This window comes from Homarus americanus, unplaced genomic scaffold (genome assembly GCF_018991925.1).
Source record: "Homarus americanus isolate GMGI-L3 unplaced genomic scaffold, GMGI_Hamer_2.0 scaffold16712, whole genome shotgun sequence".
Taxonomy (NCBI): domain Eukaryota; kingdom Metazoa; phylum Arthropoda; class Malacostraca; order Decapoda; family Nephropidae; genus Homarus; species Homarus americanus.
Genome location: NW_024757794.1, coordinates 1708217 through 1732469, shown reverse-complemented (window position 1 = coordinate 1732469; position 24253 = coordinate 1708217). Strand labels below are relative to the sequence as shown.

Below are 24253 nucleotides of genomic sequence, written 5' to 3'. Positions count from 1 at the left end.
GCCCGTCTGTAGTGTAAGCTAGGCAAGTTCAGGCGCTCCAATCTCTCAGGGTAGCTGAGATGCCGAAGTGCAGGCACCAGTCTGGTGGCCCTCCTTTGAACATTTTCAACCAACTGACAGTCCCTAGCATATCTCGGGGACCAGACGGGGTGACAGTACTCCAGATGGGGAAGCACGTCACTCCTTAAAATCGTTACGAGGGACGGACCGTCTAGATATCTGAACGACCTTCTTATGAGACCCAATAATTTATTTGCCTGATTTACCTTCTTCTCACAATGGCCTGAGAACTTCAGCTCATTGTCAACATACACACTAGGTCCTTCTCACATTCATTCTCAAATAGTGCAGTTTCTTCATCCCGTTCGGACATATGATACGCCTCTTTACCATTGGTACGCCCCAGGTGCATCCTCTTACACTTCGTGACATTGAATCTCAGCAGCCATTTTTTCGACCATTCTTGGAGCCCATAGAGGTCCTTCTGCAGCTCTTCACAGTCCGCTTGGTTCTTGATTTCCCGAAATAACTTGGCGTCATCGGCAAACATTTGTATGGAGGAGTGTACAACGTCAGGCATGTCATTTATGAAACAAACAAACAACAGCGGACCCAATACACTGCTCTGTGGTACCCCGCTTGTGACAGGTACGGATGATGATTTCGTGCCATTAATCACCACACTCTGCTTGTGGTCATGTAGAAAGTCTTCTATCCACGCTAGGACATTTCCCCGAATTCCGTACCCCTTTTGTGGGGTACACTGTCGAAAGCCTTGGCAAAATCTAGGTAAATATTGTCGATATTACCACCCCGTTCCAGAATATGGGTCCAAATATCCAATACCTTGAGCACACAAAAAAAAATAAAAAAAATACAAGATTTCAAGAGTATGTATAATTGTATTATCTTTTGGACGTCCAGCTTATTTGCCCAAAGCATTAATAGGTTTGCTGCACAAAAATACAACAGCAAAACTTATGACAAACTGTTTCTGTAGTGGCCAAATCAAAACATTCCTGTGATCACACTTACATTTATTTTTTTTAACAGGCATTAGCCTACCCGAGCACAGGTCACTAATCCACATCGGGATCTGAGGGGGGGTGAAAATGTCATATAATAATAATAATAATAATAATAATAATAATAATAATAATAATAATAATAATAATAATAATAAAAATAATAATAATAATAATAATAATAATAATAATTCATAGTATGCCTACACGTGCTGTCTAGGTAATGGGCATTATAAACCTACAGTCTATTTACATGTTGAATCAATGTAAAACAAAATGCAGGATGATTTTGCTGAAAAAAAAAAAAAAAAAAAAAAAATATATATATATATATATATATATATATATATATATATATATATATATATATATATATATATATATATACCTCAACCATGATTCGAACCCACGGCCCACGAGCCCATGACTGTGACCGGGGAACGCTACCTCTGGACCACCAGGATATTAAAGTAGTCCTAGACTCGGTTATATTTCACACAAAGCCCTTTTCAACGAGCTTATGGCGCCGTGAACCTCTAATGGGGACTACCCATATCACGTAGGTGGTCAGAGTAACGTTTTACCAAATCCGGCTTCGAAACACGAGGATCCAAAAGCTCGTTGAACAGGCTTTGTGTGAAATATAACCGAGTCTTGGACTGCTTTCAGTATCTTGGCAGGCTGAGGTGTTGATTGTATGTAGAAGTCCGTGTGCTTTATTGGGCTAATGAAATATATACATATATATATATATATATATATATATATATATATATATATATATATATATATATATATATATATATATATATATGCAAGTAAATCACTGTAGGTGCGCGTGATCTAGGTATATGCTGATGACCACAAGGAAACAAGAAAACACAAAGTTCCCAAACGCTTTCGTGTAATTCACATCTTCAAGGGTGAGTACAGACTAAGGAGAAATACATAACAAGGCATATATATGTGGACTTGATCTCGCCCTCCTCTACTGTATATATATGCCTTGTTATGTATTTCTCCTTAGTCTGTACTCACCCCTGAAGATGTGAATTACACGAAAGCGTTTGGGAACTTTGTGTTTTCTTGTTTCCTTGTGGTCATCAGCATATATATATATATATATATATATATATATATATATATATATATATATATATATATATATATATATATATATATATATATCCATATATATATATATATATATATATATATATATATATATATATATATATATATATATATATATATATATATATATATATATATATATATATATATATATATATATATATATATATATATATATATATATTATATATATATATATATATATATATATATATATATAATATATATATATATATCCTGTAGATCCACAATGAAAACGTGGATAAGATAGCATCCGATCGCATTTAGATAAAAGCAAATTAAACTACGACTCTCAACATGGGTTTACAAAGGGAAAATCTTGTCTAACAAATCTGCTGACGTTTTTTAGGAAAGTCTTCGAGGTAGTAGATAATGACGAAAATTACGATGTTATTTACTTAGACTTTAGCAAAGCATTTGACAGAGTACCGCATTAGAGGCTTCTGAGAAAAGTTAAGGCTCATGGTATCGAGGGGAAAGTTTTAAATTGGATAAAATCATGGCTCACCGATAGAAAGCAGAGGGTCAGAGTAGATGGTGTTAAATCTGAGTGGGGCTGTGTAACCAGTGGGGTTCCCCAGGGGTCAATACTAGGCCCACTCTTGTTCATAATCTACATAAACGATCTAGATACTGGGATCAGCAGTGACATAAGCAAGTTTGCGGATGACACCAAAATAGGGCGGCAGATTAATTCAGGGCAGGATGCAAATGCACTACAGGAGGATTTAAATAAACTGCAGGAGTGGTCAGAAAAATGGCAAATGAAATTCAACACCAGCAAGTGCAGCGTACTTAATATTGGAAGAACAAATACTGTCAATGTATACAGCCTTAACAACATCAACCTAGAGAAGTCGACTTGTGAAAGAGACTTACGGGAACTTGTAAGCCCGGACCTACGGCCTAGAAAACAGTGCGTTAATATTCGAAATAAGGCAAACAGAGTATTAGGTTTTATATCTAGAAGTGTAAGTAATAAGAGTGCAGAGGTCTTATTGCAGCTATATCTTGCGCTAGTCAGGCCGCACCTCGATTATGCGGTTCAGATCTGGTGCCCTTATTATAGAATGGATATCAATTCACTGGAGTCGGTGCAGCGAAGAATGACGAAAATGATTCCGGGACTTAGAAACCTACCATATCAAGATAGGTTAAAGAAACTAAACTTGCATTCCCTAGAAAGACGAAGAGTGCGGGGAGATATGACAGAAGTATTTAAGTGGGTGAAAGGAATCAATAAAGGGGATATAGATAAAGTTCTTATAATATCCGAGCAGGATAGGACTCGGAGCAACGGATTCAAGTTGGATAAGTTTAGGTTTAGGAGGGAGATAGGAAGGAACTGGTTCACAAAAAGGGTGGTGGACGAGTGGAACAAGCTTAGCAGCTTTGTAGTAAGTGCTGGAACGCTGGAAAGTTTTAAAAGGAGGCTAGATAGATTCATGGATGATAGAGAGTGGTAGTAACTCTCGACAGGAGCTGCCATGCACATTGCACAGGCCAACCGGCCTATTGCAGACTCCTTATTCTTATGTTAAGAGATATGTCCCTCACTGTTGTCAGTGTTTATAACACTTGACAACATTAAGGACCGACCACACTTTGCTATAAACTGACGAACCTGTACAGGGAATCCTCTATATTTCACTTATTCCTCCTTCACTATATGTAACCTGCCAAGATAACCAGTGGCCCCTTAGGCACTCATACCCTCTTATTTTCTAAGTCCAAGATGTCAGACATTAACACCAAAACTTCCTTGTTGGACCCTGTAATTCTTTGGCATGTCGTCCAATAAACTAGCCCCGCGCCTGTGTTCGGTATATCTGCTATATTATCTGAGGACTTTCGTCCCACTGTATCTTACCCTTAGGTTTTTTGTCTTTCAGCAGATTTAAGTTTACCAATGGTGCCAGTTATGCCAATTCTCTAGCACCACAGAGCCAGAACGAGAGAAGGATGGCCAAGGTTACGTTCCAAGTAAATACATAATTTATAATTTTAGTGTTTTCCTGGTCAGTGCACAGTTCCACAACATAACAATGCCTCCAGTGTCGCGTGACACAAAGTGCCTCGACCAAATATCAAGAACCAGTTCTGTCTTGGACCTCTTCATTTGTTACATTCCTGACGTTTCCTGCCTTCTTTATTGTTTATAGACAGGTAGGACACGGTCTGCCTCTTATCCCGACCCTCTCTAGTGCCCACGTTGACGTTTATATCATTTCCTAAACGAACCCAATGACCTATCCATCTTCATGCATCTGTTATTAATGATTCGTCTATGGAAGGTCCTTATCCAGTCTTGTCATTTATAGGACATGACTATGTAAATATTGTATATACATAAGTGAACCCTAATGAATAAGTCAAGTTGGATTAGTTTAAGGGGGGACAAGTTAGGTTGAATTAGTTTAAGCGAGATTAAGTTAGGTTGAATTAGATTAACTAAGGTAAGTTGGGTTGAATTACATTAAGTGGAGAGGTTACATACGACTGGGTTTTATTGAAGGAAACTGGTAAATTCCTGTGACGTAGACACAGGAAACCGGAGTGTATATTGTAGGTAAACCCAGACCTTAAATCGTGTCAATATGTCATATTCATTATAATTATTCACTCCCAACTACTGTGTGTGTGTGTGTGTGTGTGTGTGTGTGTGGCGGTAGCAACAGTGGCGACGGCGGTGGTGGTGGTGGTGGTGGCGGAGGTAGTGGTGGTGGTAGTAGCGGTGGTGGTGGTGTGGTGGTGGCGATGGTGGTAGTGGTGGTGGTGGTGGTGGTAGTGGCGGTGGTAGTGTCGGTGGTGGTGGTGGTGGTGGTGGTAGGGTGAAGTCATATATAGCAAGACGGGCAAATCGTACCAATGTCAGTCGAGTACAGGCCATCACTAGGATCAGACCCAAATACTCACCAGGTAAGTCTGACTATAACACATACACGTTTCCTTTGCAGTAACTAATGAAAAATTGCTTTATCTAATTTCACAGAATCGTAAAAAAAAAAGTTGTCCCTCTATTCTTCATTATGCTTCCCGTAGTGACCTCCTTAGTACGACAACCACTCATGATGACAGTCAGGTGAACTTGTAAAGTAGGTGAAGAAGGTAAGCCTCGGGACGGGTTCCACTACACAAAGCTTTCAAGGAATGGTTAGCGCATGTGTATGTTGCAGGGTGGTCAGTCAGTTGTCATTCGAACCAATTATTAATAACTTTCGGAGTAGTTATATCGTTCAGATTTTTTATGAACACCCTGTACTTCGGAAGTCGGTCCTTTAAAGTATATAAACTGTATCAACAGGAACACTATAGCAGGTGTCTATATTATTGACTTACTAATGTCTACTAATGGTCCCCATCTACAGCATGTGGACAGGGATAGTGGTGAGGGTGGTAATGGTGGCGCTCGTGACTGTGGAGGTTAAAGCCGCCACCAAGACTAGACCACTGGAGGCCACTGTGAGGGTACAACTCACACAGGGGGTCATCACTGGGTCCAGGGAGGAGGCCACGGAGGGAAGGTACTTCTACAACTTCAAGGGCATCCCATACGCCCAGCCACCCGTCGGCAGCCTCAGGTTCAAGGTGAATAATGGCTACATGTTTAACCTGCACTAATATCGCTCATGTACTCTTACCTAATCCCCAATATTACTATGTACGTATTTAATGAACCATGACACCACCAACACCAGGACCCGGTTGCTGCTGGCGGATGGTCGCAGCCCAGGGACGGCTCCATCTCCCCTCCCTTCTGCCCCCAGCCGTCCTTCGCGGCCTCTGTGCAGGGCAAGAAGCAGGTATTGGGGAGTGAAGACTGCCTCTACCTCAACGTGTATACACCCACGGAAAGTATATCATTACAAAGCTGCCTAATGTGACGTTTATTCATGGGTCAAGTAAGCGTTGGCTGCTCAAGCCGCTGAGGGATATATAGTTCATGTCAGCTGATGTTAAACCATCGAGTTACGGCACACAAGCAACCACGTACAGAACCTTAATGTGAGTGTGGCTGCAGCTCCCCTGTCACCTCACATGTTACAATCACATCACCACACACTTGTAAAACACAAAATGGTTCAATATAATGCAGACAATAAAGGGAAGATACACCTGCCACATGCCTGCCTGACTGTCATACATGAAGTCGGGCAGATTAGCTTGGCAGTTATCCATATCTTTAACTGTTGCTCGCCTACAGCCTCGTGCCTCTGGCCTCCCTGTGATGGTTTGGTTTCACGGTGGAGCATTTACATCAGGCGGGAGTGGCTATTACCCATCCCTGCCTCTGCTGACGAAGGATATTATTCTCGTCGTTGTCCAGTACCGTCTAGGAGTCCTTGGTGAGTACTGTCTCATATCTGTCATATATGGCCACGTTGCCCAGGACGATAGTTACTATACAGGTGACCTTTACATATCACAATATTTTTCTAATCTTAATTGCATTGTCTTTAAAAGCTTAGGTCACGTTATATTAAATATCAAAGCCACTGTCAAAATTTGAACCCCAGACATTTTAAATTTGATACTTGTCAGTAAATAAAGCCGCGTGTTATCATTGTCCTATTTTCATCAGGTTTCCTGTCGACGGAGGATTTGGTACTGCCGGGTAACCTGGGGCTGAAGGACCAGTTGCTGGCCCTCCGCTGGGTGCAGGACAACATCGGTAAACTCGGAGGTGACTCAAACAAGGTCACCATATTCGGAGAGAGCGCTGGAGCGGCTTCTGCCCACATGCATGTGTTGTCTCCAAAGGCTAAAGGTAATGATTGACCCATCACCAAGTCTATGAGGTGGTTATTGTATATATTCCCGTAAATATGGTTGTATCTCACTGTGAAGTTCTTGCAGTACACGCCACCACCCAATTCATTGTCCCTCACTCTCCCTGTCATCAGGGTTGTTCAACCGAGCCATCCTACAGTCAGGGTCGTCCTTGAGTCCCTGGGCCTTAATGGATAACCATAAACAAGTGGCCGCCAAATTAGGTGACTTGTTAGGCTGCTCAGCCGCTGACTCGCTGCCTTCTGCCATCGATAGCTACCAGCTGCTGTCCTGCCTCCAACAGCTTCCCGTCGACAAACTAATCTTCCCACCCATACCTGACCCAGTCGTTAGTATCCATCACAACCTTAAGCTAATAACTAATTTAACAATTATTATTAGTGTTTATTCATCCTTTGGCACTGAAGCCTTATTAATTTAACATGCTAACAGATTTGGATGATTGATATTTTTCCCCAGGGAATAAGAGGCAGGATGTACAGTAGGTATAGTTAAGAAACATTTAATCACTGTTATGTCTGAATCACTCTTGTGTCATTCGACAAGAGCTGAAGATATCAAGAGTAGGTTTCAAGTAGAGTTTGTCCTTATGTGTCGTTTACCAACTGTGGAGGTGTATGTGTGATAGATGACCCAGTCTGTACTTGTTAGGTTAAACCAGTGTTTCTGTTTATTGCATGGCAGTGAGCTGACCACAGTACTGTATTTACATCTTAGAGGAATAACTGTAAACTTATTGATAAAATTAGATAAAACAAAACTGCTGTTCCACGAGGCTTTTTTAAATATATTCGAAAATAAATAAAAACAGTACTGGAATATGGTTAGGTATTCGTGAAACTTGAAAGAAGAAAAAAGACAACAGGTTCTTACGTCACAGGGGTGGAATGGTTGGCAGACAGTGTTTTTGCCACGAGTAGACGGTGACATCCTGCCTGACCACCCTGCCAACCTGCTGAGGTCTGGCAGATACAATAAGGTGGATCTTATCTCCGGCATCACCCAACACGAGGGATCATTTTATAGTTCAAGTACGTTACGTTTGCTCTTCAATTTTTCTGTTATTTACGTTTTTATGAGGTTTTCTGTTATATTTTTTCTCTTTACTAAAAAACTGCATCGGTGTAGCAGAAAAGTGCCAAGTTGAAACATTTAAATACGATTATATCATCACAGGTGTAGTGTTTGATAAAGAAAAAATCGACGAGATAGAACACAACTTCACTACAGCTGGACCAGTATCCATGTACTTCCGGGAATGGGAGGACGACCCAGAGTACATGGCTAGTCGCGCTTATTATCACTACCTGGGAGAGGAAAAGATCACTGAGGAAAAGGCTGAAGAATTTACAGAGGTAAGGCGTTCTGTCTCAGCTATACATTGTTTACTCGACCATAGCATCAAAATATAATAAGTGAAAGAATTGTTTGTCATAGTTATTACATACCCAAGTTATTATACACAACATAAAGACGAATCTACCAAGTTATCTTATACAGTCTAGTTAAGATAATCTTACATGGCTATATCCTGGTTATCATAGTACAGTATGTAAACAAAATAGACTACCTGCCTACCTAGCTTTAGCTGAGAAACAGACGTACTGTAGGTGAGGATGTCTGCTTCAATATTGAAGTTTTAAACGAATTTTATTGTCTTTGTCTTAGTCCCGTAGTAGTACAGTTAGCTTCACTAAGCTGTAAATTACGTTCTGTATAATATACTTGAGCTAAGGGTGATTATAGACATCAAGGTCTGTCGGTAGTGTCACAAGTCTGAAATGTTTGGTTAACAGAAACATCAACAAGGTGGTATTAATTCGATATTTAACTCTTGCAGTTATTAAGTGACAACTACTTTAGAGCGGTCCATGAGGAAACTGCACAGTTCCACACTGTATGGGAGGCGACTACCTGTCATACAGTATACAAGTATGTACTGCAGCACCGCGGCCAACACAGCTTCACGGATTTAAGAACAAGTTATCAGAACACAACTATACACGAGAACTGTGAGTTTATCTTTCTTCCGTGTTTCACTGAACAAAAATAACAAACTATGAAGATAAGTATGGGAAGGAGACACTAGCATGTTCTATTTAGTAATTTTACAAAGTAAACATAACTCAGTAGGGAAAATTGGAGGCAGGTTGTAAATAAGTATTAATATAGGTGACCAGACTATCACGGTCTCCATCTTTCGTAATCATAATAAATGACATTTTAAACAAGCCTGGTGATGATGTGTTGAGATGGTCGTGTTTGTTACAGGTGTGGGACACGCTGACGACCTCCAGTACTTGTTCAATGTGTTGCCCAACATATATCCGCCCCTGGAGCGTCCGGCAGACCTCTTCATGCGACAGATTATGGTCACGCTATGGACCAACTTTGCCGCCACCGGGTAAGACCAGCCCAGATGGACGCATGTTTAATCCTTCGTAAAATTTACCGGAAAATCATAAGTTCCGTTGGTTACATGTAAGAGGAGTTGGGGACAGGAGTTGTTTGGAGTTAACATGCTCTTCACCCTCTAGGAACCCGACACCTGACGGCTCGCTAGGCTTCAGATGGTGGCCGACGACCCAGTCACGTCAGTGGTACTTGGCCCTCACCACCTCCCCCACCATGACGGACGACCTGCCCGATAAGGTGAGTCACTACCATGATAGACACTGCCATTGTTAAGGCGAGTCACTACCATGATGGACGACCTGCTCGATAAGGTGAGTCACTACCATGATAGACACTGCCATTGTTAAGGCGAGTCACTACCATGATGGACGACCTGCTCGATAAGGTGAGTCACTATACAACGGTGCGCTCTTCATGTTGCTTCACACGTCTTCTCTCTGGTATCTCATACAGCCAACACAGCGTAAAGTACAAGAATTGTGTTGGTTTAATAAGCCGAGGTGACACACCGTAAGTTGTACTTTATATTTATGTTCATTCAGTAATTCTTACAGAAAATTCTCCTACTGTATGTAAAGCGTTAATGAACAGCAAAGAATATTATTTTCTAACAGAATTTTCAACACTTATTACCAACTGTGTGAATTAAACAGGATAGAAACTGTTCCATCATAGACCGATAACTCTGAAAGTTTGCCACGTGTTATATTACAGTTTGTATCATTATTATTATGTTATATGTAGTGGTCTCATGACCTTACCTGTTGATACTGTTTTAGGATTTGGAGTTCTGGAACAACATGCCGACCAAGAAGAACAAGCTGCTGTATCCTGAACGTTTCCTGACGAACCAAACGTGCCTCGTATCGCCCGGGTGGTGAAGGTACCCCCACCCACCCGCGGCTGCACCACCCACAACAGCGTCGGGATGTTCTTCTTTATTTACCGGCAATAGCTTCATGAAGGAGAAAAAATTATAACTGAATAAAAGTGAAGAATTGTTTTGTCTTTATTAGTTAAGTCATTAGAAGACCTAATTACTACACTCGACTTACTGCCAATTAAACCAGGATTTTAAATCACAGCGTTTAAAAGTACCTTGGCTCTGTTTATGGGATCAGTTACGTAACCTACTCTAACCAACAAGAAAAATTAACGGCTCATGCGATCAGTAACCTAACCTAATCTCATCAAATTTGTACAATACACAAGTACTTTTAATGACTTGGTTGTTGGACTCAATTCCTCTAATCAACAGTACCGCTGGTAACACCAACTTTCATGGGTTCAATACCTAACCTGGGATAACTATATTTCTGCTAGTTAATCCCCAATCATAGATACCAATACCGCTCAATACATATAGCCAAGATCAATGGAACGGACAAGACTGAGTCCATTAGTGGCAGTTGTTGACTGCACACGGCCGAGCTCGCTCGCAAGGAGAGCATGGCGTTCCCTGGGTAATCTTGTCCTCGGATTCTTATCTCGCCATATTAAAGACATCCTTCAAGAACCATCTTGCCCATAGGCGGCTACCGAACCTCAGTAGTGGTGCCAACACAGACAGTGCCTGGAGATGCGTTGAGAAAGTCACGAAAATGTAAATGTCTAACTTCAACAATACAAAACATACGTCTGGCAACGATACACACGACACTGTGGGGTTTTGGATGTTTGGTTCACTCAGGATGGGGTGGAGAAAGGAAACTCACAATGTGCTCTCTACTGTATATACATGTTGTATTGGATGTACAATGCAGCTTGGTGCTGGGAAGTGGCAGCGTGGTTACAAGCGTGATGTAGAGAGAGCTGGTTGGTGAGGATGCTCAGAGAAGGACAGCTTGTGGGTCGCCATGCTCGCCGGCGGGAGAGAGGACCGCCAGGCGGGCGGAGGAGGATGAGGAGGTGTTGCTAGCTGGTTGGTGTAGGTAGAAAGAGACAGGTCACCACGAGGTCAGGTCTTAAATAGCGGGGGGTAGGCGTGGCTTAGTAGTTGACCCCCGCTGCGTGATGTATGGCGGCGCTGGTTGACCTAGACCACGAGGCATACACTGGGGAATTGGTGGGGTCGGCTACTCAGCGACAAACAGCGTTTGTAGGGGAGAAATCCACTACAACACTTTACTCGAATTATTTGGCACATGATTATTTCTCTGTTAAAACATGAACACTGATATTCACAAAATCGACTAAGATAAACTGACTTAACATGGCGGCGGGAAACAATCGTTCACATATCTGGAGATGCGTTGAGGAAGAGTCACGAAAGTGTGATTTTTCCTTGTGCATCCGTATATACGTGAGCCTGGGGCAGTTCCGACCCACTCATACATAACCAGAAAGGCTAATCTCACCAACAACAGAAATTCTATGCACCTCGGTCGCTGTACACTCACTCAACTATGAACGTCAGTGTCACCGGGTCAGGCTAATTTTCCACGTCTATCCCTATAATCTAATCAGAGATTGAGTCTGTCAGGAAAAAGTGAAATGGACGTTAAACACGCACTAACAACTCTACTTACAGGAAACCACAAACTGCAGCCAAGGAATTCTTCCTGAGAAGAGCCGTTAGGTCTTGGAGATTTTGAGTTTGACAGAATCTTTTCAAGAGATTAATGACTTTCTAAAATAGACAACTGACACTAACTAAACTACGAACATCCGATTCTCTGATGTTTGGGCATCAAAATAATCTAACTTCAGTAGCACTTGGAACTCATGGCTCTCCCCAGGGGCGAGATAAGGATATGCCACTCATACTGACAGACTTGACACTCACTTACTTCACAAGTTTTACCAACAATAAGGACAGTTGAAGCTTTCAACATCACTCACAATGGATCTTGAATGTTCCAACTGTAATCAAACATATCTCAGTTGCCTCAACAATTGCAACCACAGTTGCAATTTCAAATTCTGTGTCATTACTAAGGAATAACGAAGTCTCGGGTGCACCCTAAGATTGAGAGAAAACGGAGGACTCGGGCGTCCTGAAGTGATGAGAAAACGGACTCCTCAGACGGGGGAACTCAAATAAAGAAAGCATAGCTATATGTTTTGTGGGACTTTTGTGCATAATATGAATCGTCTGATTTTACGTTAACTGACGTGTACGACCGTGGTCATTACATCCTGCTCTCACGTTATTTTCAGAGGCAATGTTTTAAGGTATCTACCTGCAGAACAGGTATACGTTTTCTTCACTATCGTCATGAAAACACCCTAAGCAAATTACAACACAAGGTTTCACTAAAAATAGGGGGTTGACTGCACAACTTTGTCTAACAATGTAGTATCGTTCAAGATTCTTCGAACACTGCTGGAGACAGCTGGCAATTCAAGGCCGTTTGTTTACTATAGTACGTAGTAAAAATTCTGAATAAATGTAAAAGTGATTGGTGATTGGTTACTTAGTTGCCTGTTGCTTAATTTAAAGGTTGGACTTTGTTGTTTCGTATTATATTATGTAGTGGATATTTCCCTACAACTACAACTGCCGTTTGTCGCTGACTAGCCGATGCCTTTTCGGGTTCCCCAGCCAATGCCTCGTGCTCTAAGGTCGGCTACTAGCGACGCCTAACAAAGCGAGGTCAGCTATCAAGCCACGCTTAAGTCCGCTATATAAGCCCTCACCTCGCCGTGAACTTCCTTCTTCTACCTACAGCCATGCAGCATGCTACACCTCCTCTGAGCAAGCTCCTCACCAACCAGCTCTCTCTACTCCACGCTTCTAACCACGCAGCAGCTTCCCAGCACCAAGCTGTACTGTGCATCCAATCCAATACAATACACACATATATATATATATATATATATATATATATATATATATATATATATATATATATATAATCAACGACCTCACCAGCCAGGACCCGAACCCTTGACCTAATGCATGGAACCAGGGAACGCTACCGACCATACCACAAGAGCACTCTTGTGGTATGGTCGGTAGCGTTCCCTGGTCCCATGCATTAGGTCAAGGGTTCGGGTCCTGGCTGGTGAGGTCGTTGCTTATATGTTCAAAGTCCGCGTGTTATATGGACTAAAAATGAAATATATATATAATATATATATATATATATATATATATATATATATATATATATATATATACACACACACACAAAGAGAGCGCATTGTGAGTTTCTTTTCCCCAACCCATCCTGAGTGTGAGACCACAGTTTTCAGTTGGTAAAATAAGACCCCCTATGATGAGTGGATGGGTATTTCAAAGCCAATGTTAGGTGCTGGGGTGTCTGATGCATTACGGACACTTATGGGGGTTAAAATGAAGGATAAGTTCAATGATAAATCAGCGTTTAGAGGCTATTATAAGGATGTAGAGTTATGGCATAAGATGAGACAAGAAGCTGCGGGGATGGATACGTACAAACCAATATTCGAAGAGCTGCTTTTGTCAAATTATCTTTTATAAGTTTTATTTTCTGTCTTATTCAATTCCGGTGACTTGTACAGACCTGCACTACTTACTTTTTACATTCAAAAGGAATTTCGGAAGCTTCTAAACAGATTTATAGGAATTTTCCCGTACAAATAAAAAATAAATCAGGAGCCGAGTTACATGGAGTCATACTGTGGGGTACGTTATGTTTGGTTCACACTCAGGATGGGATGGAGAAAGGAAACTCACAATGTGCTCTCTTTATACATATTGTATTGGATGTACAATGCAGCTTGGTGCTGGGAAGTGGCAGCGTGGTTACAAGCGTGATGTTGAGAGCTGGTTGGTGAGGGTGCTCAGAGGAGGACAAGCTTGTGGGTCGCCATGCTCGCCGGCGGGAGCGAGGGCCGCCAGGCAGCGGCGGAGGTGGTGTTGCTTGCTGCGGCTGTAGCTAGAAGAAGAGAGTGGTCACCACGAGGTCAGGTCTTAAATAGCGGAGGTAGACGTGGCTTAGTAGTTGACCTCCGTCATGTAAGGCGGCGCTGGTTGACCTAGACCACGAGGCATACACCGGGGAATTCGAGGGGTCGGCTACCCAGCGACAAACAGCGTTTGTAGGGGAGGGATCCACTACAATACTACGGTGGCAGATATTTACTAGCCAGAATTACAAAGCCACCAGATTGTTCTAAAATGTCGTAAGTTTTTTAAAAAGTGTTCATCACATAATTTAAAATGCACACCAGGTTGTAGTTTACTATGTTTATCAGGGCAGTCAATAAAAAGCCGCAGGTACTAATGGCAGAGAGATTTGCGGGGTATTAAGAAAGATAATAAACTGAAACTGATTACATTGTAGAATGGCAAGAGTTTAGCCTGTAGGTAAAAAGAGAACTTGGAGCAATTCTGTATTTCTGCTGTTCATCATGCTAGGTGTTGGACGCCACTAACTGGATATAAAAAGATGAATAAACATGACTTAGACATAAACAAAGATGACGGAAAGTTAAATTAAATCATGTCTTGTTTTACTTCGGTGAGCGTAATTTGTGGAACTCCATACATACGTCTTGAACTCTTTGCGATCGATAACGTACTCGAAAAGGTGGAATAATGAGGTGTAGACGAGTGGAGAGTGTCTGCGAGGAGTACAGGTAATGGCGGAGAGCCGGCGCAGGGACCACTGCTGGTGTAAAGGTTTACATTGTGAAAATTATTTACGCTAGAACTCACGCTTGCCTAAATGACATTACAATGACATTACCTACTCGCAGGTTAATCGGCGCCAAGATGCCCTCCAGACGGATCCTTGACGTTGCAACAAGAATTGTTATTGAAATTCTCAAAAGACAACAGCAAAGGAAAATTAATGTGTATTTGTGCCAAAGTGATCTGCAAGGAAAGCAGAGTTGGGTACTTTAAAGGCTCTTCTCGGTGAATTTCTTGATAATGACATTTTTTTTTATTAAGATTAACGTTGAGACAAAGTTCTCCTATATTTCAAAAAGAAAATTTCGTGACTTCTTCCCAATTTTTCCAGACTAATTTCTAATTTTGTATAGTCTTTAAGACATATTCATGCTTACTATATGAAACCCCAGCTATCCTTTTGATGCCATTGTAAATAAAAAAAATCTGCTTGCTCACTGATAATCTTTCATAAACAAACCATATTTGTTCATCAAAGTACAACTTGACAATATTAAACTAATACTTGATGGTTGGGCGCCTAAACCACCAACTTGAGGCCACATCTCAATACAATATAAATGATTTCTTACCTCATTAAGAGAACGATAAGTGGACGAGGAATACGTTTTGCGTAATGAAAATTTTAAGATTTTTCTCCTCTTGAATCTAAGAACGCGACGCCGATGACCGTCCGCCATGATCGTTTGCTGGTGACTGGTGCATTCATTGTGTTATTATAAATGGTTCCTTTCATAGAAAGGATACTTTTAAAATATCAAAATAGAATTAACTGTAGTATTTGAGGTTAGGTAAGGACAGTTAGTTCATATTATGAACGATAAATTATAGCAGCCTACAAAATGTTGGCCATTGTCAAGCGTTTCTGATAGAATCTACAGGTATTAATTACCAAAGACTATAATAGCAAAGAGTATGAGCTATTACCATGTTCCAGGAATTTTCGTTAATAATGTGAATGATAAAAGTTGAACTTTTACGTTTTGTGATATTTATTTGTACTGCCGTATTTCTTTTTATTCTCAAGTCTTTTGTAGTGTTTTAAGCGCGAGTGGATTTTTTAGAACTGGTGCTTTTGAAAAACAAAAGACCAGCAATTATTATTAGTGTTTGTCCATTTGGCGTCTTCCCGCCGAAAACGTTGTTATATAATATTAAAGATAAAAAGCTTGTTTCTCAGTGTCAATTGAAACTTTCACTGAATGATGCCGAACTTTCGTGTGGATTTTAAGTCAATGCACTTCGAGTTAGACTAACATCTTAATTATTCAAGAACAAGGTCTTCCACCCGTACACTGAGGACCATATTTTTCGCGTACGTAACTACCCCTAAGTTGAAATATATACGTACTCATTCTGAAATTCGTACCACCAACACATTTCAATAAAATGTCCTTAATATATGAACACAGAACCGCCATAGGAAATCCATAAACCTAATAATTTTCTTGGCAACTTTGAGTAACAGCTAATCTATGATTTCCAACACCACGTAATATACTTCAGGAAACACCTGTTATTAGAAATCACACTTTTAAGTCACAATCACTCAGGTTAATAAGAGATAAAAGACCTTCAGATGATAGATTAATAGGATCTTTAAAAGCGGCATTAAAAAAGGTAAATACAAGGAACTAGGATGAAAATAATATTAGGACGAGGAGAGAAATCTGGGTTATGGCCGCCATCATCTCCCACATTCTTGTAAACACCTAAATGTGAACTTCCACAAGCAGGATTTCCCGCCCCATCTTCTGGGACTTCAAAATTTACTAAAGCGATATGGGATTTACTCTAAAAAATATTGACGGTATTTTGGATATATATATATATATATATATATATATATATATATATATATATATATATATATATATATATATATATATATATATATGTATATATATATATATATATATATATATATATATATATATATATATATGTATATATATATATATATATATATATATATATATATATATATATATATATATATATATTATATATATATATATTATATATATATTATATATATTATATATATATATATATATATATATATATATATATATTCAACACCTCAACCTGCCAGGATTCAAACTCACGGCCCACGAGCCTATGACTGTGACCGGGGAACGCTAACTGCTGGACCACCAGGATACTAAAAGCAGTCCTAGACTTTGTTATATTTCACACAAAGCCTGTTCAATGAGCTTATGGCGCCGTGAACTTCTAATGGGGACTACCCGTATCACGTAGGTGGCTAAAAGCAGGACAGAGGACAGGGGCAGACCCAGAGGAGGTGTTTGCTAACAAATACCCATCAAAGCCCTGGTATTTTCTTCATATTGATGGATGGGGTTCTCAATTAAGGTATCTGGTGGTTGTTGCACAGCATCAGGGTAAGATGGTCCTTGGATGCCTTTAAATATGTCGTCTTTTCCTTTGAAATAAACATTCCATTGGGCATCCTCTCCCAGAAGAGGCCTACCTCGTAACACCTGCTCTCGCAAGTAACCTTCCACCTTGATAACTTTAGCAAACTTTCAAACCAATGATGGCTGGCTTAATATCGCTTCCGAGTTGATGATCCCTCTATCCATAGGTGGACGAGTTGTTGCAGTGCCTCCTGAATAATAGCCATGCTGGTGGGGATCTCCTCTGATTATGGTCCTCACTTCAACAGTGAACATACTGTACCTTCCACCTTTTACATTACAGATCTCTATTAAAAGCAGTCTTCTTTGTACTTAAATTCTTGTTATTGTAGCTGCAACAGAATTTCTTATTTTGTCATCTTACCTCTTAATAGTGCTACCCATTGATTCATAACTTCATAATTTGCAGGCTGTCAACAATTTATTTGCCACTTTGAAGCTTCTCTAACATGACATCACTTGAAATCAAGCTTCTAATTTCTTTGCATGTGCATGACAAAGTACTAACACTTCAATTGTTACTAGAGTCCAGCACAACAGTTAAATCTGAAAAACAAAAACAATGCTCAGACTGTAGATGGACATATATAAACAAAATACAAGACGGAGGTAAAAACAGGTAGTACAGGTTGAACCTCGATTTAACGATATCGCCAGAACGGACTGTGCCGTTAAATAGAAGTACAGTGGTCCCTCGGTTAACGAGCGGTTTGATTAACGAATTAGCTCCCATAAGGATTTTCAGTTCGATTAACGTACAAAACTTTGATTAACGAAATCCTTACGACAAACACGTTTTGTTGTGTGCATCAGCTGATCGGCTAGTCTGCCAATACAATAATTGGTTCTATGTTAATATTAGTTTCCAGTGAAGTAAATATCAAGAAAGCTGGTCTCTTGAATATTTCTGCATTTTTTATATTAAAATTATTGGTCATTCTGAAATTTAGTTAACATATTGATAATATATGCAGTACAGGGAACTAGTTTTTTGTGCACCCATCAGCCGCTTGACTCAGCCACCAGGCGTCAGTTTGGCTTTGTTGACAGTGGAGTGAACATCGATTTTGTTGGTCTCTTGAATATTTTTGCATTTTTACATTAAAATTATTGGTCATTCTGAAATTTAGTTAACATATTAATAATATACAGTGCAGAAATTATTATGAAACATGAAGAAGGCATTAGAACCAATGCACTCTTGTAAAGAATATAGCAAGTCATCATCGACCTCGACAATCAGCTGTTTGATATGTAAACAAAGCTGCCGGTAATACAACATACCGTACACAGTAAGTTGAAATACAGTATTCTATAGTTTTTTATTTATTATTGTACAGTATACTGTACTGTACAGTACTGTATTTAGTTTACATTTAATGTTTTGTTAATTCTATTACTGGTAAACAGTACAGTACTTTGTATGTACTTTTTCTGTGAGTTGGAACCAATTACCCAATATCCCACTGAAACAAAAGATTCGGACGAACGACTCTGTGGAATGAATTGTGTTCGTTAACCGAGGGACCACTGTATTGAGGGGAGGTTGTTGACAAAACCATTGCATCAAGCTACCAAGATTATCATAGTTCTCATAATATTTTAGGTTAAAAATGATAAATGTTTCAGAGATGGTGTTGATATTTATATAGAGCAAGTTTTTTGTAATAAAAACTAATAAGTTTTACCAAAAGCATGTATGTACCGTCACATTCTAAGTTGGGATCATATACATATAATTTTCTCTTTTTACAGACAAAAACCTGACAAGATTGGGAAGGTATACCAAAAGACTTTTATCTAATGTTTATTGACTAATCATCTGTTGCACAATAAACCCTAGTATAGGTACAATATTTTGATAAGTTAATGTATTTAACTAAAACTGAGTATTTACAAGAGGTGCTTAGTGAAATAAGTTCTTTTTTTAAACAAAAATATAAAACTACAAATGAAAGAGCTTCCTCAAGGGTAAACATACACAGTGGGTGAGATAAAAATTAATCATGTCCCATGAGAGAAAGAAAGAAATAATTGTAATTACAGGTTATGAAGAGGATGTTAGGCTAAAGGCTTGTTCAGGAAAATCTGAACATGATGAAATCTGCAAAAATGCAGCTACATGAACAATAATCTTAAGAACTCATGCTGTATTTTCTGAAGTTCCTTTCCCGGTATAACACAAGTAAATGTGCATTTTGGAATGATGTGTAAAGTTTCTTACATAATGTTTGTTAAAATAATGCACAAATGAACCAAGGCAAACTAATTATAACACCTTATAAACACCAGATGGAGGAACCTAAAATAGCATTATTATAGTAGTCCAGAAATAAAAAACCATTCTGACTCAATTTTATGAGCTCACAGATCTTCTAAAGTTGTTGGGAACTGTGAATATCAAGACATTGTAGATATATACGTATATTTATATAAATGGAAGAATTCTGACTTGATACACCACTTACACATGCTCACTAGTGGTAATCCATTCATAAATAAAAAGGAAAAAAATCTAGTTATACAGAGGCTGTGCAGATATCTGTGAATGAGACATGAATTATATGGAAGATATTATAATTGATACAAGTTTTTATGAGTCTATAAGTAAGGGGACAGCAGTACATATGGCAGTTCCCAGGTCTTTAATAACTAAAGCAGCCATCGGTATACATACATACAGAGATTTATCTGGGATCAGTGTTTATGGGATGTTATTAGCATACACTGTGGCACTTTCATTACTAACTTACCAAAGGTTGAAAACCACACCTTCATTCCATTCTTATTTACCTTCAACGTCTTTATCCAGAAAGTTAAGACATTTGTCGTGTAGGTATACTACAAATTTTGATAAAACTGGTTGTGCTACAGATGGAATGAGAGTAAGCAGCCTTGACGATTGTCTTCAATTTTTGGTGAAACATCAATATCTGAAGACCGTCTAAGTAGTACACAATGGAAATACTGAAAGTTGAAGTTTGAGGCACATTTCAAGGTCCACCATCTGACCACTACAAACCACATCACATTATCACCCGGGAAAAAAGTACAACTACTATAAAACATAAATTTACACCAATAAGTAATCACCACAGTATTAATATCAATTACTTCATTTGTCAATGCTTAATTTGTTACTCAAAAGACTTTCCCTCAAATAAAATCAACATGTGTGCTTTGTGTGGAGAAAAAAATAAAAAATACAAATACAAATAAAATAACTCTCACTGATCATGAGACCCATAGCGATCCATAGTTTGTTCTACATTGTATTCAGATGGCAAGCCCTTGATATATTCTGAGATATCCCCTTTAGCTTCCTTTTCAGTACTGCAAATGTCTTTCACTGCAGTATCAATGTATGTATTGTCAAATCCAGCACGGGCCGCAATGGACTTGAACTGATCAACGAGGTCGTTCATGTTGAAGTTGGTGGTGTCTGGAACTTGGATGGAAGCCAAAGGTCCTGCGGAGACAATATTCAGTTACCATTATTTGTAATATTGTAAAGCATTTTGAAAAAGGGTAACAAAATGTGACCATCACAAGGGCTAGGCTCAATGTTTAACCCAATTTCTGGTGTCTTCATACCTTTTATTCAATATTTTTTAATAATAATAATAATAATCTGAGAAAGAGAGGCCCTCGATAAAGTGACTTATAAAATAATTCTAGTTATACTGTTCATTGGTCACTTTTAAGAATTCAGTTTCTTCATTTTTAAATATCTTAAAGAACAAATGAAAGTCTCCTGTACAGTATTTGAAACTACGACTAACATACCCGAGTTTGACCCACTTTCTGAAGCAGGATTTGAAGTCATTTTTACTTCTGCCTGTCGTTCCATTTCAACTCTTTTTAATCCTCTCTCAATGTAGTTCTGGAAGAATTGTGATGACTTTCTCAAGAAAGGCTCTATGTCTGCTTCTGGATGTTTCTGCTTGAACTCATACAGTTGGATCAGGCCCTGAAAATAAACAAGATAAATACATGTCAATTTTCAACACTTGTACAATGAAAGACAAAAATCGTGTCGTGAAATTTGGTGAAAACATATGCTGAAGAGCTCAAACTTTTGGTGCGCTCTGCCTTGAGGTAGGGGGCTCTCATAATGTTTCACGAGTTATATTTAATCTTTGGTCAAAACCGCGACACGACTTTTGTCTTTGATTGTACATATCATTTGAACTAAACTTTCTTTCCAACTAATATAATATTGAAGCAACAATCACTTTTATAACCTTTTCATTTATTTATACAACTGGCATGAATAATAGTGATGAGGTTAAAGGTGATGAAGAAAAACAAAATGAACACAATACAATTCCTTTGGTTAACAAATACATCTTCATCAGCATTTTATGGGGGTTTAGCCCATCCACATATATAGGTGCGTGTGTGTGTGTGTGTGTGTGCGCGCGCAAAAACTTAATGGGTCATTAAACTTATTTTAAAGATTTCATAAGCATATCCAAGATTAATTATCAATTAAATGCTGCTTACCAAATAATATAGGTAATATCTGAAATACATCCTATTAAAATTATTTAAGTGATATTTAATAACACAAAAACTTGAAAGTATAGGAGCAAAATTTAAAAATGAATACAGTAAAAAGGGTGTACACTTACTTCTTTAGTATTTTCCTTGGAGCCAATCTTACGGAAGATTTCAGATAACGTGTTGTGAGCCGTTTTGCTTAGTCTCTTAGGGGATTTGCCACTCTCTGCAGAATCATTTGAAACTTGTGCAGCAGCTAATCTGTTACTGTCTCCGATACCACCATCATCTTCAGTCTTGGGTTTCTGAGGGCAAGGAACACTCTGAAGTTCACTATTCTACCCACAGTTCTGATACAGAAATTTTAAGAGCCTCCTGTAAGAACAACCCATAGTTGTATGCTTTCATGGAAAGTTCTTCTGATCTCACACTGACAGGGTAATTCTAGAAAGATCATTGTTTGTGACAATACACTAACAATGATCTATGGTTACATACATAAACTAACTGACCCGTCTGATTTAACATACAGTATCATGAAAATTCCAGATATATTAGTTTATTATATTGTGTAGTAGAATGAGAGATTTTCACATAACAAGTAAGAACTAACAACTTTACAATTTTCCAATATAAAAAAAGGTATTTATGGTCACAATTTGTTAGCCATTTTAACAATGCCCTGTTTGGTAAAAAATAAATAAATAAATAAATAATAAAAAATAGTAGTAGAGATAGGCAGTGTTGAATGTATCCATATCTTCCAATCAATTACACCCACCATGGTAGTAAAAATACAATAACGTTTGTTTATATGTTATATTCACAACTAAACACTTGACAGTAAATCCTGTAATTTATTTATTTTTTCTTTTCAAAGAAAACTTGTGAATTTACCAAGTAATGACCTTCATCTTGAGAAGTGATAAAAAATATGTATTATAAATCTGACCATGTACAGCAAGTGATCGTTTTATGTCAGTTCTTCATATGCCATCTCCTTAAAACATCGCTGACAAATTTAATACCCTAAAATCCTTCATCACAAATGCTGAAAGTTTTTTTTACTTAAATTAGGTTAGTGAGGGAGAAATTACCACAACCAATACTAGTCCTATAAGTGTGACAAGAGGTCTGATTAGAGTATTATCAGACAATCATATACTGTACTGTAATTTGAAGTACAGTACAGTATATGGAGAGTCCTATAAGCATTGTGAAAGGCTAATGACAGGAGCATGGAATGTGCAAAAAGATTAATAGACGAGGTGACATTCTGATTGTAACAAAAAGGTTCAGTGATGGCAAGGGTGAGCAAAATTATTCAGGCAGAAAATGGGAGAATTTGCAACATCAGGGAGAAATTTTGGGATGAGTTTGTACAATATATCAAGCACAAGCTAAACAAAAGTGTGTGTTTGATATAACAACTGACAAGGGCAGTTGTAGATAAACTTGAAGCATGTCAAACACTGAGAGAGATGAAGAGAAAGGTACATTCAATGGTATAAAAAAGCTGAAGAGTTGTAATTGTAAAATGAAACAAAACAGCTTTTATAACTTGTGACAAAAGATCAATGAATTTAATACAAATAAATGGATGCCATGGAAAAGATGTTGGAATAAGAAAAGGGGGTAAGCTATGAAAGGCTGGAGTTCTCTCTAAACAGAGCAGCAGTTAATCACAAGAAAAGTAGTGTTATTAATATCTTTTGTGACACAGATGCCAAGATATAAAATGAATATTTACTTTTTTTTTTACGAGTGGAAGCTAAATTGGATCATCATCAAAATAATGTTACATTTCTACAAGAAATTAAAGTATTCAGGCCTGAACCACCTGGAGTAAGGCTTTATCTCAGTTTCCCAACACTTACAAAATGCTACTACCCACCAGTACCAATTGTTAGTACTGTACAGTACTCACGCACAAATTAATGTAAAAAAATTCTTCAGTGTTTTATTAAAATTAATACATGAAATACTGTATGAGGGCCACAAGCCTGCAGGTTCATGAACATAAACACAAACTGTGAGTTGTTTCATCAACGTCTCTGCAATTTGAATAATTTTGTGCTGAAAAGCAAGCTACACATCACACTAATAAAATTAGGTGATTGATTTCATAACTTCTTTTCTCATTAAAATTCCTTTAAATTTTTTTTAATGACTGCACTTAAAAATATATTAAAAATATGTGATGAAAATGTGAATTTTTATTTATTACTTGCAAGAAGTAAAATTATTTTAACTTGATGGAAATACAGAAACTTAGGTGAGTTAGGGGGTACACTAAGAGGTCT

The 24253-nt window shown here is 38.6% G+C and overlaps 2 protein-coding genes across 8 annotated transcripts in view; one reads left to right on the top strand and one right to left on the bottom strand.

Annotated features, from left to right (window-relative positions):
- Positions 1-4990: 4990 nt before the first annotated feature.
- On the top strand, positions 4991-10388 carry LOC121857721 (venom carboxylesterase-6-like). Of its 2 annotated transcripts, none has more exons than XM_042353826.1 (12): positions 4991-5099; positions 5549-5768; positions 5879-5983; positions 6385-6526; positions 6763-6948; positions 7085-7299; positions 7852-8002; positions 8148-8326; positions 8812-8983; positions 9243-9375; positions 9509-9623; positions 10166-10388. In XM_042353826.1, the coding sequence occupies exons 2-12, from the start codon at positions 5550-5552 to the stop codon at positions 10265-10267; spliced, it is 1719 nt and encodes a 572-aa protein (XP_042209760.1). In that variant the 5' UTR covers positions 4991-5099; position 5549; the 3' UTR covers positions 10268-10388. The 2 variants fall into 2 exon arrangements, with proteins under 2 accessions (XP_042209760.1, XP_042209759.1); XM_042353825.1 differs by having other exon boundaries at positions 5879-6031.
- An 8852-nt stretch (positions 10389-19240) lies between these two features.
- The window catches only part of LOC121857771 (cytoskeleton-associated protein 5-like), an 80486-nt gene continuing 75473 nt past the window's right edge, over positions 19241-24253 (bottom strand). For all 6 annotated transcript variants that reach the window (XM_042353921.1, XM_042353922.1, XM_042353920.1 and 3 more), the window contains 3 exons: positions 22082-22255; positions 21234-21417; positions 19241-20916 (listed from right to left, as the gene is read on the bottom strand). In XM_042353921.1, the coding sequence (XP_042209855.1) occupies positions 20675-20916; positions 21234-21417; positions 22082-22255 (600 nt within the window). In that variant the 3' untranslated portion in view covers positions 19241-20674. The remainder of the gene's footprint in view (positions 20917-21233; positions 21418-22081; positions 22256-24253) is intronic.